The following is an 18,012-nucleotide window of genomic DNA, read 5'->3' as shown; positions in this document are numbered from 1 at the left end:
TTTCAGTTATCTGCATTAGACCAAGATCTTGCCTAAACTCAATTTTTTGTTTGGTGCCACAGACCTGGGCTTTGAAATTGATTCTTTTTCCAATGAATTTTGGAAAAACTGCAGTCATGAATTCAGCATGATGTCAGTGCTACAGGATCAAGCAGGAAGAAGAGAATAGCTCTAAAAGGAGCAAACTCATTTAAATGCAAAAATGTTGTAAGTTACAAAAGGATATGCGGAAACCTAAAGAACTGAAATTTGCCTACGTGATAGGAGGTGAGAGTCTGTCCCAGTACAGAAGTCCCTCAAAGAAAAACAGTGCCCATATTTTGTTAGGCCATCACCCTGAGAATTCAAGTGATAAGATGCATTTCTCATTAAAAAAATGCTGAAATTACAGTCAAGCAGCACTCAATAGCTAAAGAATGGAAGAATTATGGCTACCCATGCAAACTTAATGCGTCCCTCTTATATGTATGTATGTATATATTACGACAGCTTTTAGTTACATGATCACTTACTATACTTTCTACCAGGCTCCTGTGCACAGAATGGATAAATGCTCACTGACTGGGTAACTATTTCAATATTCCATTCTCATTGTGGGTGTGATCTTGTGCCTTGCCTACTGCACACCATCCAAACCCCGCACTGACTACAGAATTAGTATTTTCTTCCTGGGCTTTTCTATGGCACTCATCACTACTGCATCTGAAAACTTATTTTAACAATACTCTCATGAGATAGGGGATGAAAAATCCTACCTTTGTATAGATGAAATGATGAATAGAAGTTAAAGGCCAAAAATGTCAAGTACTCATGAATTTTGCATGTGTCCAATACCACTCAGGATCTGATTTTACAGAGTATTTGAATATAGAAAATGCTGTAAAATATTAAAGTATATAGATTTCAATTTTAGGTGTGAATGCTCAGCACTGCTGCAAATCAGACCACGTCTCAGTTTGAGCACCCCGAAAGTTAAAACACACAGTTAGAGGCCACCTCTGAAAAGTTTTTATCTTAAGTGACTTCCCTAGCATCATACAGGAACTCCATAGCAACTACCTCAGCCAGAAGATCATTCTGTCTCATCCTGCAATCCCATGTTATTTTCTTCATCTCTTCTAACTTCTGGAATAAATGAGGCATAGCCTCCTTCACTACACACAGCCTGCTTCATTCTGTGCACTGAATTAGGCCTGGTTCTTGTGGGGAAAAAATACCATGTGATCATATAATTAAAGACTAACAATGTATATATACACATGGAATCTGAATTAAGAGCGCAAACAAACTTGATTCCAGCATTTCCTAATATTCAAATGCTTGACCTGCAATCTTAACATTCTTTCACTGTAGCCCCCCTGCAATACCCTACATTGATTTAAAAAGCAAAAGGAAAACATGTTGATGTCCACATGGGTCACCAGCAGGATTACACCCTTTAGTCTCACAGCATCAATATTTGCCACTTAAGCTAATAGACTAGCTGGTAGGCTGTAGACTGGCCAGTAGAGAGAGATGAAACATTCTGACACTATTTTATAGCTATTTGCTATACAATAAAGGAATGCTGGGAGTCCAGGACTCGGATTCCAAATCTAGGTCCTGAAGGTAATTGTGTTCATTGGTTACAGACCCTTCTGCCACAGTCCCCTAGCACGTCATTCCATGAGACACACACAGCTTGCCCCTTTCTGTCCCCACTTCTTTGTTCCTGGTCCTTCCCTGTACCCCCAGCATTTGAGTCAAGCTGCTTCTTCTCTACACTGCCGGGTGCAATTACCTTTTGAACTTTTAGAATACTAGGACAAGCTAAAATTTGTATTCGTAACACTTTATATTCCACGTTCCAGCATATTGAATTAAATCTTCACTGTGGGACTGTAAAATGTTTTAAAATCAATGACAAAGAACACTGTATATTCATTGTGTGTGTGTGTGTTGGGGAAGAGAAAAAAGTAGTGCATAAATAGTAAAATAGCCTATATTTAAAAAAAGCTGTGCTTGTCCCCAAATTTCAGCACTCAGCTGACTAGCTGTTGTAAATGCAACAGAGATTCCAAACACAATGTAAACTTGTTGGATAATAAGACACACCAAAGGCATTCAAATCTGCAGTATTGCTATTTTAAGCTTTAACATATCTGTCTTCTACACTGCTGTTCTAAAAAAAGGAAACTCTCTCTGGAATTTGAACAGACTGTTCAGTATTTTACGCAGTTCATACAGCCGCTTGACATTTTTGACCATACAAATTTTTCCATCAGGTAAAATTCATGTTTCTAAGAATCAGGTTATTGTTAAAAATAATTTTCAAAGGGTAAATTAAAAATTTAGCATAGAAGTATTCAGATTAATACAGTATCTTAAACACTTCGTTAGAGAGCTCTAGCCAGTAACAGGTAAATATGGATGTGAACAGACTTGATCCACTGATCAGTCTTTTTACAGAAGTATTCTGAATAGAGAGAATGCCCGAATACTGTGATATTAGGAGGAAAAAAGTTGAGAAACAGTATCTGCTTGCTAAACAAGAATTATGTTTATTTAGCTAGTGAATCACCTAGAGGAGTAAATTTTCACTTCCATGATAGCAATCTGTCAGGCTTGCAAACACCCAGAAATAGGAATTAAAGATTTTAAATGTAGTTATAAAGGTCATAAAAAGTCTGATGTAGACTGAGGTACTCAAAACTGAGATTCATTGAGTGGTAGCAAACAAACAGTTCCTCAGACAAATGCACTTTTTTCAGTATACATATTACAGAAAAAATAAAGAAGTGTGCATTAACCGGTGCTGTCCACCAAGCTGCATATTAATATTCTCTTACACCAAACAGTTTGAAACAAGGGAAACGTCATTCTAATATAATTTCATGTTACGTTTCATTTGGCTAAACTGCATCTTAAAGTTGCTTTGCCATATTAAAAGTTTACTACAATAATTTTCACATGAACATTTAGACTTGAGTTTTACTCCAGGACTAAATATGGCATGATTTTGCTTTTAATCTGTTGAATAGCTAAAAACTGACAATTAAAAAAAAACTACAACAAAGAAAAAATAAGTTGAAGCAATGTGAATCTCACATCATTGAATCACTTCTAATGGTTAATTGTTAGTATTTAACAAATTCAAAGAGTTAATGAATCCTTGCATTCCTTCAGTCTCCTGTGCCTTAGCTAGGATGCATAAATACAAAAGACAGCAGATACTGGTAAAAGCTTCAGGACAGAAAGTGCTTGACGAAGTTACAGTTCTCAAGTGTGTTTGGTGAGAGAGTATAAGGGCAGATGCACTGATGAGAACCATTACAAGAAGAGTCAATTTCGTGTTAAAGTGTTCAAAGATGTCACCTTAAGCAGAAAAAAAGCTTTAATAATGTCTTCTTAGACATATTAGGCATTTCCAGAGTCTACATCATTAGTGTTGTAATTCTAGCAGGACATCTTCATATAGTTATTGTTTGTTTCTATTTCTCTCCTGCAAAAGAAAAAAAAAGAGGAAATAAAATTAAAACAAGCATTTTCACATTCAATTCTGATATTCTCCCCTCATTAGAGCAGTAGTAATGTCACTTGTTAAGCATGTCAACTTCCTTAAAGAAAGCAGCATGGTTTACAGGAAATGAAATCAATGTTTTGTATGTATTCAGGCAAAGTGGAATGTTTAGTTCAGGATAGCTTTTTTTAAAGTACAGTGGAAATTAAAAGGCAAATCTGTTTAAATGACAATGAGCTATTGAAAGGAACACATCCCACTGTTACATTTAGGCACCATACTGGAGAAATATTTACTTCCCTTAAAAAGACATTCCACTAAATGAAATGAACAGTCAAAGGAAAAAAAAGGCGCTATTCAGCATTCAAGCAAGAAAAAAAGTTACCTTAAAATTGCTGCCTAAGTTGTCTGCAAAATGGACTGTGTGTTTAATTAGTAGTTTAAGTTTCCTTGATGTTTTTTATTCCCTACAGTTCTGGAATCGGGAAGTGTTATTGAGGTGATACTCAGTCACTAGAGCTTTTATCCAAAACTCAAAGTCAATGTAAGTCTCTTAACTTCACTGTGCTTTGAATGAATTCTGTGCCACTACTGCTGCACATATTGTATCCCTCTATGATAACAGCTGTCATAATTAAGGTCCCCATGCAACAATAAATGTAGATAAGAAGGAATCAACAGTAGAGAATGTTGGTTAAAACCTCTTCCCTATTTTTTTAGAAATTGTTTTTGCTATTAATAGGCAAAAAGGTGATTGGAAGAGAAGTGATTGTGCATTTTAGTCTTTCCATATACAACTAAGTTTTATAAGTGCATTATGTAGTATAGTAATTTAGTGATGCATAGTGAAAGTATTTTCAACATTTTAAATACTCTTCTGGAAAATTCCACACACAGAAAGGCTTCCGCTGTACTCACAGGTAATTTTCATTACAATTAAAAGGAGGAGACTAGATTAATTTTAGAATTTTTATTAACTTTGCTACATGTTTCTGGTATTCAACAAACAAGTAGCACAATGCTAGGATGAGATAAAGAACCTCTTAAATCTGAAGATTGGATTGTCACGTAACATGCTGAAGCTATATATAGTGTTCCTCACTGTTCATATTAAGCAAGAAAAAACAGATGATCCTGAATGAATGCTTCCAGGAAGACAGACTACAAGAAAGAAGGTACACAGTAGCCACATATGACTGAAGCTGTTCTTATTAAAAGTTCAGAGTATAGCCAAGGCCATGGACTGTACAAAGAGGTTTGGTACTTTGATGCAACACCTTTGCAGCAGCTCACAATGGTGCAGTTAGACCTCACCACTCAAAATACAACCACCATTACATATATTGGGCCAGATTCTGTCCTCCAAATTGCCTGCTTCACACTGCTTTGACAGTGAAAATTATTTGTACTACCATAGTTCCAAGAGTCCTTAATCAGGATCCCACTGTGCTGGATGCTACAAAACCTACACCAAAGAGCTTACAATCTAAACAAGCCTATTTTAAATAGTAGGAAAGGTATTTTATTAGGACCGACTTTTTATAGCAAAAGAGTACATTGCATTAAAGCCTGCAAAGGAAAGATTTTTTAAAATGGGAAATTAATGAACCATTCGTGTGTATTAGTATGTCATTGGTGCATTTCTCAAGTGACTGAAGGCACTTGACCTTTGGCCTCATTTCTCACTGTGTAAAGGCATGCAAAAATAGCCTACTAATGCACACGTTGTCACAGCTTATTGCTGTATCATTAGTAGACCTCCACTGACAGATGCAATATTGTAATGTGAAGCAGTGAAAAAGAGCACAAGACCAAATGATTTTGATTTAGGAAAGGTTTTTGTTTGTTTTTAAACAATATTGCATTTCTGAAATACTTACAATATACTTGCAAATGTTGTGAAGAAAGAGCTAAGTCATGGAAGTAACCTCAAGTATATATTTGCTACAAAGTGTCTCCCATTCCCACCCAACCCCCAACATATTAACCACAGAGACCTTCCTGATGCTTATTTGAATTTTTATATATAGCTTCTGGATTCAAAACACACTTGAATCAGACACTGTCCTTCACATCCAAAAATATTTTTCTAATGAATAACCTAAAAAGTAATGCCACCCCAAAGAGATCAGCTAAATTAAGAGACTGAAGTTAGGCATCTTCCAAATTTCTAAGTCTCAAGAAAAATCAGTCTTCAATTCCATCAGAAAACAAAAAAAGGATGTAGTCTTTAAAAACCCTCCTTCTCCAAGCCCATACTACCTGCATATTTTCAATTCCTGGATGTACGCACACACGTGCACACAGGGAGAAACAAACTTTACATTTTTTGCTGCCTCGTAGATTTTACATTTTGAAATCTCATTATAAAGTGCATAGAAGAATGTGTCTCAAATGTGTTTGAAATGGTCTTTAGTAGGACAAGATGAAAGAACAGAAATACATTTGTACACTATATTGTTTTTTTCCCCCCAAAAAAACTACTTAAAGTAAAATTTCATTTAATATCAATTCCCTTCTCCCATCTTGACGATCAGGCAGGAGGGGGAATCAAAATGGATATCCAGCTCCCAGGATAGTATTTTGGCTCTCAAACAGTGAAGACAGACCAAACAATAGAACACCTCTATCCTAGGCTTTCCGTGATTAGAAGAGAGCATCTTCACCTGGGAATATATTCCAGTGTATAGTCTGAACTCTCCCTCAGTTCCCATTCATCTACATTCTTTTCTTTACTTTTCAAAATCTGACGATCGGAATCTTTCCCAAATCTCTCCTTGGCACTCAAGGATAGAAAGCTCCTTCAATCAATTCAAGTTCTTTGCCAAGGGACAACAATGCAGTCTGTTTCACTTTAGAATTTATTGCAAGCAGTAATGTTACTGGGCTTTGGGTGGAGTTTATCCACAGTACATGGAGAGTAATTAGCATTTGAATTAAAGCTACATGAGAATGCAACAGCTGGTTAATGATAACTGCTAGCTATAGACCACATGGTGAGCAGATTTTGCTACACATACTAACAAAATAAAATTAAGGAGATGAACCTGGAAAACACCCAGGCTTTGGAAATGCATGCAGCAATCCAGAATATACAAACATGTCGAACTGATAATATAGCAACTTATGTTCAGCTCTTCCATACTGCCTTATATTTCATGCAATTTCAGTTCTTTCTAAATTCAGGTACCAACTGAAGGATCACCAGATGAAAAATGCTCTGCAGGAAATAATCCTCTGAATTATGAATTCAATGAAGTACCAAGAAATTATTTTAGTTTCCCCACCCCCATTTTTCCAAAACCCAATGCCATGAAAATGAGTAACTGGTTTAACTTGAAACTATTTCCTAGTCTGAGATCAAAATAATCTATGAAAGAAATGGGCTATGTAACTTTTAATGCACTTCTTAAATGGAAAGAGGATGAAAAAGTCAAAGGGTAATTTTTGATGAAAAATTTAAGGCAGCAGTCTGACAAAAAGCAACAGCAATGTAAATGGAACATTTTATTAGTTCAGGCCAAAAATGAGCTGTAAAAAGTTCAAGAGGATGGGCGATTTGTAAAATCTATTAATGGAAATTGTGAGACTGTACTTACAGAGCCCTGCAAATCTTTTGTAGATCGTGGATCAGATACAAATTTTGTATCTGTGCAGGGTTCTATGCATTTAGTTTTTTAATATGAATGTTTACCGCACAGTGTGTTGGAAATGCAAGCAGTCACAACAGGTCTATACATAAAAAAGGCTTTGCTAGTATAGCTCTATTAGTATACTAAACCTACAAAGTGGTGCAACAGCATCTATACCAGGGGCTTTTGCTGACAGCTATTTCAGACATAAATCATCCCTTATCACGCCCATAGGCAACAGTCATGCAATCAGAAGTTTGTAGTGTAGGGTACTTTAGTAAATAAGAAGTGGGCAGCATTATCTCCAGTAAATGTAAATAAAAAAGTACGACTGAGTGAACCTATAGGCTCTAAAGTTTTACATTGTTTTGGTTTTGAGTGCAGTTATATATAAAAAAAATCTACATTTGTAAATTGCACTTTCATGATAAGAGATTGCAACTACTGTACTAGCATAATATGAATTGAAAAATACAATTTCTTTTTTCCAGTGCAAATATTTGTAAATAAAGACCTTGGCTACACTGGCGCTTAACAGCGCTGCAACTTTCTCACTCAGGGGTGTGAAAAAACACCCCCCTAAGCGCAGCAAGTTACAGCGCTGTAAAGTGCCAGTGTAAATACTGCCCCAGTGCTGGGAGCGCGGCTCCCAGTGCTGTAAGCTAATCCCTATGGGGAGGTGGAGTACCTGCAGTGCTGGGAGAGCTCTCTCCCAGCACTGGCGCCACAACCACACTTGCACTTCAAACCGCTGCCACAGGAGTGGTCTTGCGGCAGCGCTGTACAGTTGCAAGTGTAGCCATACCCAAAAAATCTAAAAGTGGGCCCTGTACATTTTGTATTCTGTGTTGTAACTGAAATCAATGTATTTGAAAATGTGGGGAAACATCCAAAAATATATGAATAAATAGTATTCTATTATTGTTTAACAGTGCAATTAAAACTGCGATAATTGTAATTATTTTTTTAATCTCGTGCTTAATTTTTTTAACGTTGATATGGGTGATCCAATCTATACTGTATGTGAACTTTCAAAAAGCCTTTAACAAGGGCCTTCGCCAAAGGCTCTTGAGCAAAGCAAAAAGTCATGGGATAAGAGGTAAGGTCCTCTCCTTGCTCAGTAACTAGTTAAAAGACAGGAAACAAAGCATGTGAATAAATGGAGAGTTTTCACAATGGAAAGGCAAACAGTTGATTCTCCTTGGATCTGTATTAGAACCTGTGCTGTTCAACACATTGAGTAACTTTGCATTGTCTGCAAATTTTTGCCACTTCACTGCCTATCCCTTTCTTCAGATCATTTATCAACGTAGTTAAGTCCAAACCTGATTGCAAAGAGTTACAAAAGGAATTTCATGAAACTGGACAACTTGAGCAACAAAATGGCAGATAAAATTCAATGTTGCTAAGTGTAAATAATGTACAGCAGAAAACAATCCCAGCCATACACAGCTAATTTAGACCCCAATTTTGCATCACCCACTTTAACATCTTGAAGTTATCATGGATAGTTCCCTGAAAACATCTGCTCAATGTACAGCAACAGTTAAATAAGCTAAAAGAATGTTAGGAACCGTTAAGAAAGGGATAGACAAAAATTATGATAACGACACTATATAAATCCATGGTATGCCCACCCCTTGAATACTGCATGCAGTTCTTCTTGTCTCATCTTATAAGAGATATTAGAATTGGAAAAGGTGCAGAGAAGGGTAACAAAATGATTAGGGGTATGGAACAGCTTCCATATGCGGAGAGATTAAAAAACACTGAGACAGTTCATCTTCGAAAAGAGACACCTAAGGGAAAATATGATACAGGTCTATAAAATCATGAATAGTGTAGAGAAAGTGTTATTTACCCCTTCACATAACACAAGAAAAAGAGGAGACACAATGAAATTAATAGACAGCAAGTTTAAAACAAACATAAGGAAGTTCTTCTTTACTTAATGCACAGCCAACTTGTTGAATTCATTACCAGGGGATGTTGTGAAGGCCAAAAACATAACTGGATTGAAAAAAGAAGAAAATTTCATGGAGAATAAGTCCTTCAATTACTATTAGGCAAGATGGTTAAGGACTTAACCCCATGCTCCGGGTGTCCCTAAACCACTGTCAGAAGCTGTGACTGGACCACAGGGGTTGGATCACTCAGTAAGCTGCCCTGTTCTGTTCACTCATTTTGAAAAACATCTGGCACAGGCCACTGTCAGAGAAAGGATACTGGGCTAGAAGGACCATTGATCTCACCCAGTATGGTCATTCTTATATCCCTTGTATCCTCCTGAGTTTTCAATGAAATATTCATGGAGACACTCTTCAATCCACTCACAAAGATTTCTAGGGATGATAGTCTTATTTCTTCCTCCATGGTAGGATACTTCCCTACACCACTACATTGTAGGTTTGGCTAGCACCACTGCAGCAAACAGGTTAGCAGCATGTGGGCCTGGGTAGTTTCAGGATGCCAGCAGCACCTGTGCTCCTTGTGCCTTTGGCCTGGTCTACATTACGCATTTAAACCGAACTTAGTGTTAAACTGATTTAACCCTACACCCGTCCACACAACAAAGCCCTTTATATTGATATAAAGGGCTCTTTAAACCGATTTCTGTACTCCTCCCCGACGAGGGGAGTAGCGCTCAAATCGGTATTGCCATATCGGATTAGGGTTAGTGTGGCCACAAATCAACGGTACTGGCCTCCGGGTGGTATCCCACAGTGCACCATTGTGACCACTCTGGAAAGCAATCTGAACTCGGATGCACTGGCCAGGTAGACAGGAAAAGCCCAGCAAACTTCTGAATTGCATTTCCTGTTTGCCCAGTGTGGAGCTCTGATCAGCACGGGTGGCAATGCAGTCCCAAATCCAAAAAGAGCTCCAGCATGGACCATACGGGAGATACTGGATCTGATCGCTGTATGGGGAGACAAATCTTTTCTATCAGAGCTCTGTTACAGAAGACAAAATGACAAAGCATTTGAAAAAATCTCCAGGCTATGATACAGAGTCCACAGCACAGTTTTCCGTGACAATCATAACGAAAAGCCAAAGAATCAAATGGACGCTCATGGAGGGACGGAGGGAGTACTGAGGACTCCAGCTATCCCACAGTCCCCGCAGTCTCCGCAAAGCATTTGCATTCTTGGCTGAGCTCCCAATGCCTGAAGGGTCAAAAACATTTTCCTGGGTGTTTCAGGGTATATGTCGTCAATTTACACCCTTCCCCCCCCCCCGAAAGAAAAGGGAAAAAAACGTTTTTCACCTTTTTTCAATGTCACTCTATGTCTACTGCATGCTGCTGGTAGACGGGGTGCCGCAGTGCTGAACACCAGCATCCCCTTCCCGGTGGCAGATGGTACAATATGACTGATATCTGTCTTCATCATCAGCCTGTGAGTGCTCCTGGCTGGCCTTGGTGAGATCGGCCGGGGGCGCCTGGGTAAAAATGGGAATGACTCCTGGTCATTCCCAGCAGATGGTACAAAACGGCTGGTAACTGTCCTCATGATAGCAACTGGAGGCTGAGCTCCATCAGCCCCGCCCCTTTCACGTCTAAAGAAAAGATTCTATACTGCCTGGACTATCACAGGAGCTGCAGGCTTCCTCCCCCGCATTTTATCTCACTAAAAAGTCAGTGTTTCTTATTCCTGCATTCTTTTATTACTTCATCACACAAATGGGGGACACTGCCACGGTAGCCCAGGAGGGTTGGGCGAGGAGGGAAGCAACGGGTGGGGTTGTTGCAGGGGCACCTCCTAGAATGGCATGCAGCTCATCATTTCTGCAGGATCTCTGGGGCTGTGACAAGGAGCAGCTGTGCTCCCTGGTTCTCTAGTACACTTGCCCCATATTCTAGGCAGGACTGACTATTTTTAGACAAAACATTAAGAAGGGAATGACCAGGGGAGTCATTCCCATTTTTGTCCATGCGCCCCAGCCGACCTCAGTGAGGCCAGCCAGGAGCACCCATGACACAGCAGACGGTACAGAACGACTAATAACTGTCATCTCATCACCAATTTACAATGGCAGACGATGCAATAGGGATGGCAACCATGTCATAACCTTAGTCCCAGATTTGGACCTTAGCGTCCAAAATATGGGGGTTAGCATGAAAACCTCCAAGCTTAGTTACTAGCTTGGACCTGGTACCTGCTGCCACCACCCAAAAAATTAGAGTGTTTTGGGGCACTCTGGTCCCCCTGAAAAACCTTCCCTGGGGACCCCAAGACCCAAATCCCTTGAGTCTCACAACAAAGGGAAATAATCCTTTTTCCCTTCCCCCCCTCTCTGTTCCCAGTCCTGGAAACAAAAAGTACTTTCCTATTCCCCCAGAGGGAATGCAAAATCAGGCTAGCAAATTCAACACACAGATCTCCCCGATTTCTTCCTCCCACCAATTCCCTGGTGAGTACAGACTCAATTTCCCTGAAGTAAAGAAAAACTTCAACCGGTCTTAAAAGAAAGCTTTATACAAAAAGAAAGAAAAATACATACAAATGGGCTCTCTGTATTAAGATGAGACAATACAAATACAAAAGCAAATGAACCCCATCCACCCCTACATCCCCTGGTGGACCCCCGAGGACTCGCATGCCTATCCACCCTCCCATTCCCTCTCCCCGACTCCCACTCCCCCCCGGAACCTCTCCCCTGTCCAACCACCCCCTGCTCCTTTTTCCCTGACTGCCCCCCAGGACTCTCTGCCCCCTTATCCAACCTCCCCGGCCCCTTTACCATGCCGCTCTAACAGCTGTGCCACCTGGCCGGAGCAGGAGCACGCGGCAGTGTGGCTGCAGGGGAGGGGAACAGCAGAGGAGGGGCAAGGGGCTAGCCTCCCTGACCAGGAGCTCAGGGGCCAGGCTGGACAGTCCCACGGGCCAGATGCGGCCCTGGGCCATAGTTTGCACACTTATGGCCTAGAAGATAAGATGATAAGTAATAGTCAGCATGGATTTGTCAAGGACAAATTGTATCAAACCAAGCTATTTGCTTTCTTTGACCGGATAACAAGTCTTGTGAACAGAGGAGAGGCAGTGGATGTGGTATATATCTTGACTTCAGTAAGGCTATTAACACTGGTTTCAGAGTAGCAGCCATTTTAGTCTGTATCCGCAAAAAGAGCTATTAATACTGTCTTGCATGATCTTCTCATAAACAAACTAGGGAAATACAACCTAGATGGAGCTATTATAAGGTGGGTGCATACATAACTGGTTAGAAAACTGTTTCCAGAGAGCAGTTATCAGTGGTTCACAGCCAAGCTGGAAGGGGATCAGTCTTGGGTCCAGCTCTGTTCAATATTTTCACCAATGATTTAGACAACGACAGAGTACACTTATACAGTTTGTGGGCGATACCAAACTGGGAGAGGTTGCAAGTGCTTTGGAGGATAGGATTAAAATTCAAAAATGATCTGAACAAATGGTCTCAAGTAAATTGGATGAAATTCAATAAACATAAATACAAAGTACTCCACTTAGAAAGGATCAACCAACTGCAAACATAAAAAATGGGAAATGACTGCCTAGGAAGGAGTACTGCGGAAAGGGATCTGGGGGTCAGAGTGGATCACAAGCTAAATATGACTCAACAGTGCAACACTGTTCAAAAAAAACAAACAAAAAAAACAGAATCATTCTGGGATGTATTAGCAGGAGTGTTATAAACAAGACATGAGATGTAATTCTTCCGTTCTACTCTGTGCTGATACGGCCTCAACTGGAGTATTGTATCCAGTTCTGGGCACCACATCGCAGGACAGACATGGACTGATTGGAAAATCCAGAAAAGAGCAACAAAAATTATTTAGAAAACATGGCATATGAGGAAAGATTTTAAAAATGGGTTTGTTTAGTCTGGACAAGAGAAGACAGAGAGAACATGATAACAGTTTTCAAGTACATAAAAAAATGGCTGTTACAAGGATGAGGGAGACTTTTTTTCCCCCTCCTTTTTCCTCTGAGGATAGAACAAGAAGCAATGGGCTTAAATTGCAGCAAGGGAGGGTTAGGCTGAACATTAGGAAAAAAACTTCCTATAAGGGTAGTTAAGCACTGGAATAAATGGCCTAGGGAGGTTGTGCAATCTCCATCATTGAAGGTTTTTAACAGCAGGTTAGACAATCACCTGTCAGGAATGGTCTAGATCAGAGGCTCTCAATTTTTATTTATTTATTTATTTATTTACTGGTGACCTCTTTCACATAGCAAGTCTATGAGAGTGACCACTCTCTTATAAATTAAAAATATACTTTTTTATATATTTAACACCATTATAAATGCTGGAGGCAAAGTGAGGCTTGTGGTGGAGGTTGATAGTTTGTGACCCCTTGAAGGGTCCCAACCCCCAGTCTGAGAACCCTTGGTCTAGATAATACTTAGTTCTGCCCTGAATGCAGTGGACTGGACTAGAAGATATCTCCAGCTCTCTTCCAGTCCTACAATTTTATGTTCAGCAAAATTCTGCAAGCCAGTGTTGTTACATCAGCCCTCTTGTCTAATGCAGACAGCATGGAGAAGAAAAGAGTGGACAGGAGAAAGGTTCAGAAGTACCAGCAGGAAAAGGAGAGGGAGATGCACCAAAATGGAATGGGCTTTCTCAGGAAGAAAATCCAAATGCTGCAGGTCCTGCTTGACCTACGAGTCCAAAAGTCACCCACTACCCACCCTTTGCAGTTCTCAGAGGTAGGAGTCTGCATGGTAGCAGACCCCTACATTCCCCGACATACTGTAATCACAGGCTGCCTCTTTACTCTTAGCACTCCATACTAGGGGACAGCAAGGAAAACCACTGCTTCACATACACTGACTTGTGAGAACTATGATTGGTGTATGTGTAGCCAGAGCAAACTAAATGTGTACACTGAAATGGACAAAAAAGTTTGCTGCTTTTCCAATTTTCTAGTCCCATTTGATTAATTTCTGTTAAAAGTTTGTATTGCTTTGCTTGGTTTTTGCATGCTGTCTGCACTGTTTCTGCCCCTCAAATTTTGGAGAATAAATTTATCTTTATGAGTTCACAATATATATTGCAGACTGCACAGTGGTATTCAAAGCATGTTACTTATACATGTATAGCAAGTGCCACATACCTCAGATTTAGGAAAACCACCAGTCATATTTATAATTGTACAGCCAGCACAGAGTAATTCATAGCAACATCTAATGCTCCAGGTCCAGACAACAGTCCAGCACAGCACACTACTGTGACTGACCATTAAAGTGCTCTTTCAAAGGCTCCCTCAACTGCATAGCTCCACCCTAAGCATTTGGAATGAACCTTGCATCCGGCTATTCAAAATGAGCACACAGATGCTCCACTTCCCTCCATTCTAGCATCAACTTCTCCCTCTTTGCCCCACAGATATTACGCATGACACAAACAGGCAGCTATAATATTACATCTCAGTGAAAAAAATATCCCAGTGCTGTGAGTAAACACTGCCAGCATCCCTTCAATCTACCAAAAGCACATTCAATTGTTGTTCTGCACCTGCTGAACCAGTAGCTGAATCTTTCCTTGATGCTATCAAGGTGGCCTAGAGTACTGCTTTCACAAGCTAGGGAAGCAAGGGATAGGCTGGATCCATCAGAATCACTACTGGCATTGCTAATGGTAACCTGCTGGCCAGGAAAGATAAATCCCCTGCTTGTAACTTTCTGAACATTCCTGTGTTCTTAAATACGTGAGCATTATGCACCTTCCCTGACCAGCCCCACACTGATATCAATGAAGCACCCCTAGTGATCCATCAATGCTTGCATTATCATAGAAAGGCAGCCCTTTCTACTGATGCACTCCGTAGAGGTCCAAGAACCCATTGCTGTAAATCCATCCACTGCATTTGGCACATTGCTGAGAGTCACAGTCCTGCACAGCAGGAAATGATTAATGACCCTATACACTTGCATAACAATAGTCCCCACTGTGGATTTTCCAACTCCAAAAATCCGCTTCCACAGACAGCAATAAAGCTTTGAAAGCTTCCAGAGTGTTATCGCCATTTGCTTCTCTACTATAGCTCTCATTCTGGTGCCCTGGCTCTGGAGGGCTGGGGTCAGCCAGGTGCATGGATCCAGGAACTGCAGCCACAAGTTCTGTTGTCATCCCAAAGTTGCATTATGATGTAACCCCATGAGTCAGTGCTCAGTTACTGGGTTCAGAAAAGGTGCCCACAGCTTCTTTGTAAACACCAAGAACCTTGAATTGTTTTTTGCTACGTCCTTTAATCTGTCCTCAAAGAAATCAACATGTCCCCCATGGCTGCAGTACTTATTGTGGGTCTGCAAATTCAAGAGACTCAGGCGCTCTGTATTTGCAACATTAAAGAAAACAGTGCAAAGCTTTGCAGGCTCCAGGCTTCTGTCTGAGATGGACACCAAAAAATTCTGTGCAGGTTTGTGGGTTTGTTTGTTTTTTTAAAAGCACAAAAATTATGAGACACAGATGGCTTGTGGGGTGGAGAAAGCTGCATGCTGGGAACTTGATTCCTACCTCCAAAGATCCTTGGGAAACTTATTTCTACCCACAACACATTGCAAAAAGTTCCCACAAGACATCATGCCAGATGATGAACCATGGCACACTAGGCTACCTATCCCTGGTGCACTGTACTTTCCATCAACACATAGATCTCTCAACTTTCTATGCACAAAATTTCATGCATTTTTCTACTATTTATGAATGTGATTACTCATTCCCTATCGAAACACATGAAACTACTAAAATTAAAAACAGAATTCTTACTTGTTTTCCTATACATATGACACTGCAATTTCCGAGTTTCTTTCACAAGTCTAAATCATTAGAAGTTCAACGAGATTTCAGATCAGTATTCTGTGGACAGTTTAAAAACTGGATATTGGCCAAAGTTTATTCCATAACCACATTCAAAAATACAACATTAAAGACTGAATACGTAGACAGTTTTCTTTAATGAAAATGTACTATTTTTGATAAAAAGATTCAACTGAGCAGATTTATAGGTCCTGTAGTGTCTCATCCCCTGCAATATGCTCAGCAAACAGAGGTATTCTATTTGCTGGATTAGTGTGAGAATTGCAACAACCAGAACAGTTCCAATGCTGAGGGGAGAACATACACTGAGGGTATGGCTACATCTGGAATTTCAAAGCGCTGCCCCGGCAGCGCTGCGGGAGTGCTGCCGCGGCAGCGCTTTGAAGTGTGAGTGTAGTCAGAGCAGCAGCGCTGGGAGAGAGCTCTCCCAGCGCTGCATGTAAACCACATCCCTTACGGGTGTAGCGTGCAGCGCTGGGAGCCGCGCTCCCAGCGCTGCTGCCCTGATTACACTGACGCTTTACAGCGCTGTATCTTGCAGCGCCCAGGGGGGTGTTTTTTCACACCCCAGTTGCAGCGCTGTAAAGTGTGAGTGTAGCCAAGGCCTAAGTGTGTATTAGTGCAAATACCAATTAACAAAATACAGCATCGACAGATTTAAGCTTGCTGTCCTTCTTTCAAGGACTTTTAGTAATCTGGTACAATAGCTTGGCATCTTGCAGAGAATTAAGAAATAAAAATTGATGGATAGTTTTGCTTAAAGACCAACTGCTCGACAAACCCCCACAAAAAACTTTATAAATAAGACGACCATGCTCCTTTCCTGGATATTTCCTGAGCCACTCCCTCATTCTCCGTTTTCTTTTTTGTTAGTAAAGATTTTTTTGCATAAAAACAGAATAAAAGACCTAGGCTACAGTAACAGGGAAGACAGACCATGCCCAAAGAAGCTATGAACTGCCTCCTTCTCCCAGAGAGCCCTAGAGCTGCTGAAGGAGGACTACTCTCAGCACACTCTGATTGAATGTCTCATCACAGTTTGGTCACATGCAGCAGGTAGTGTATGGCAGAGCACCTGGTCTGGACAAGGCACTCTGAAGAATTTGTTCACAGACTTTTGGTTCAGAAGGCAGTAACTGCAAAAAATTCAATAGGTAAGGGAAGCAATCAAAGGAGCATGCAAACCAGATACAAGATGGGAGAGACTATACCTAGACACTCGAGAGCATGCTCAAAAAGGAGGACAGATCTAGGCTCTTTAGTCAGTATTTGAATGTCTGTAAGCCACCGAATAACAGCCTGAACATACAAGATGCATAAATGACTATGGCAATTTCCACTCCACCTACAAAGGTCTGCCTGTCTGTCCCTTTGATCTTCCTGTTCAACAGGCCATAAGGAAAGATATTAGCATCCAAGAGAAGATCAGACTGGCAAAAATACTCTAGGCTGAGAATTCAAGCATCCACGAAGTTTAAATTTAATCTGTACGTTTTTATTGGTGTTTCTGAGGAGAGCAACCTAAGCAACAGTTGCAGCACTGGGAAAGAGAAACTCATCTGAATCTGAGCCAAGTTCCCCTCCCACATAAAGGAGACGGGAACAGAATGCGTGCCTGTGAGAACCTAAGAGACCTGGATTCTCACATAGGATGACAGATGTATGTCTCTCAATAGAGACCAGGAGTAAGTGAGAGAAGAGAAAAAAGACACTGCATAAAACCCATTGCTCCATCAGATTGTCCCAGCATCTAGAACTTCGCACTTTCCCTGAAGGAAAGCAAGAATGCATGTAATTCCCCCTGATCCCACTAGGAGATATGGAAAATCCATGTCATTTTTCTTCTCTAGCATATCTGGAAGCATAGTTAGTACTTCAAGCATGGCACAATCAACTGGCTTGACCTTGTTGCTGGAACCTGATTCAAGGAAGGCTAAATTCAACATACTATGCTCAGAGCTGAGGGAAGAGCCACAATTAGGGCACTTAACTTTTGTCATGAAGATTTCTCCTGTTGCTCTTAGGCGTGATCTGGAGAACATACCAAGCCAAATGGAGAACAGTGGCATCACATCC

The 18,012-nt window shown here is 40.5% G+C and overlaps 1 protein-coding gene across 2 annotated transcripts in view; it reads right to left on the bottom strand.

Annotated features, from left to right (window-relative positions):
- Positions 1-2,517: 2,517 nt before the first annotated feature.
- YTHDF3 (YTH N6-methyladenosine RNA binding protein F3) overlaps positions 2,518-18,012 on the bottom strand; it is a 45,811-nt gene continuing 30,316 nt past the window's right edge. For both annotated transcript variants that reach the window (XM_050940953.1, XM_050940952.1), the window contains one exon: positions 2,518-3,481. In XM_050940953.1, the coding sequence (XP_050796910.1) occupies positions 3,458-3,481 (24 nt within the window). In that variant the 3' untranslated portion in view covers positions 2,518-3,457. The remainder of the gene's footprint in view (positions 3,482-18,012) is intronic.

Source organism: Gopherus flavomarginatus, chromosome 2, assembly GCF_025201925.1.
Source record: "Gopherus flavomarginatus isolate rGopFla2 chromosome 2, rGopFla2.mat.asm, whole genome shotgun sequence".
Classification (NCBI taxonomy): Eukaryota; Metazoa; Chordata; order Testudines; family Testudinidae; genus Gopherus; species Gopherus flavomarginatus.
Note: the sequence above shows the minus strand (reverse complement) of the source record. Positions and strands in the feature narration are given on the sequence as shown.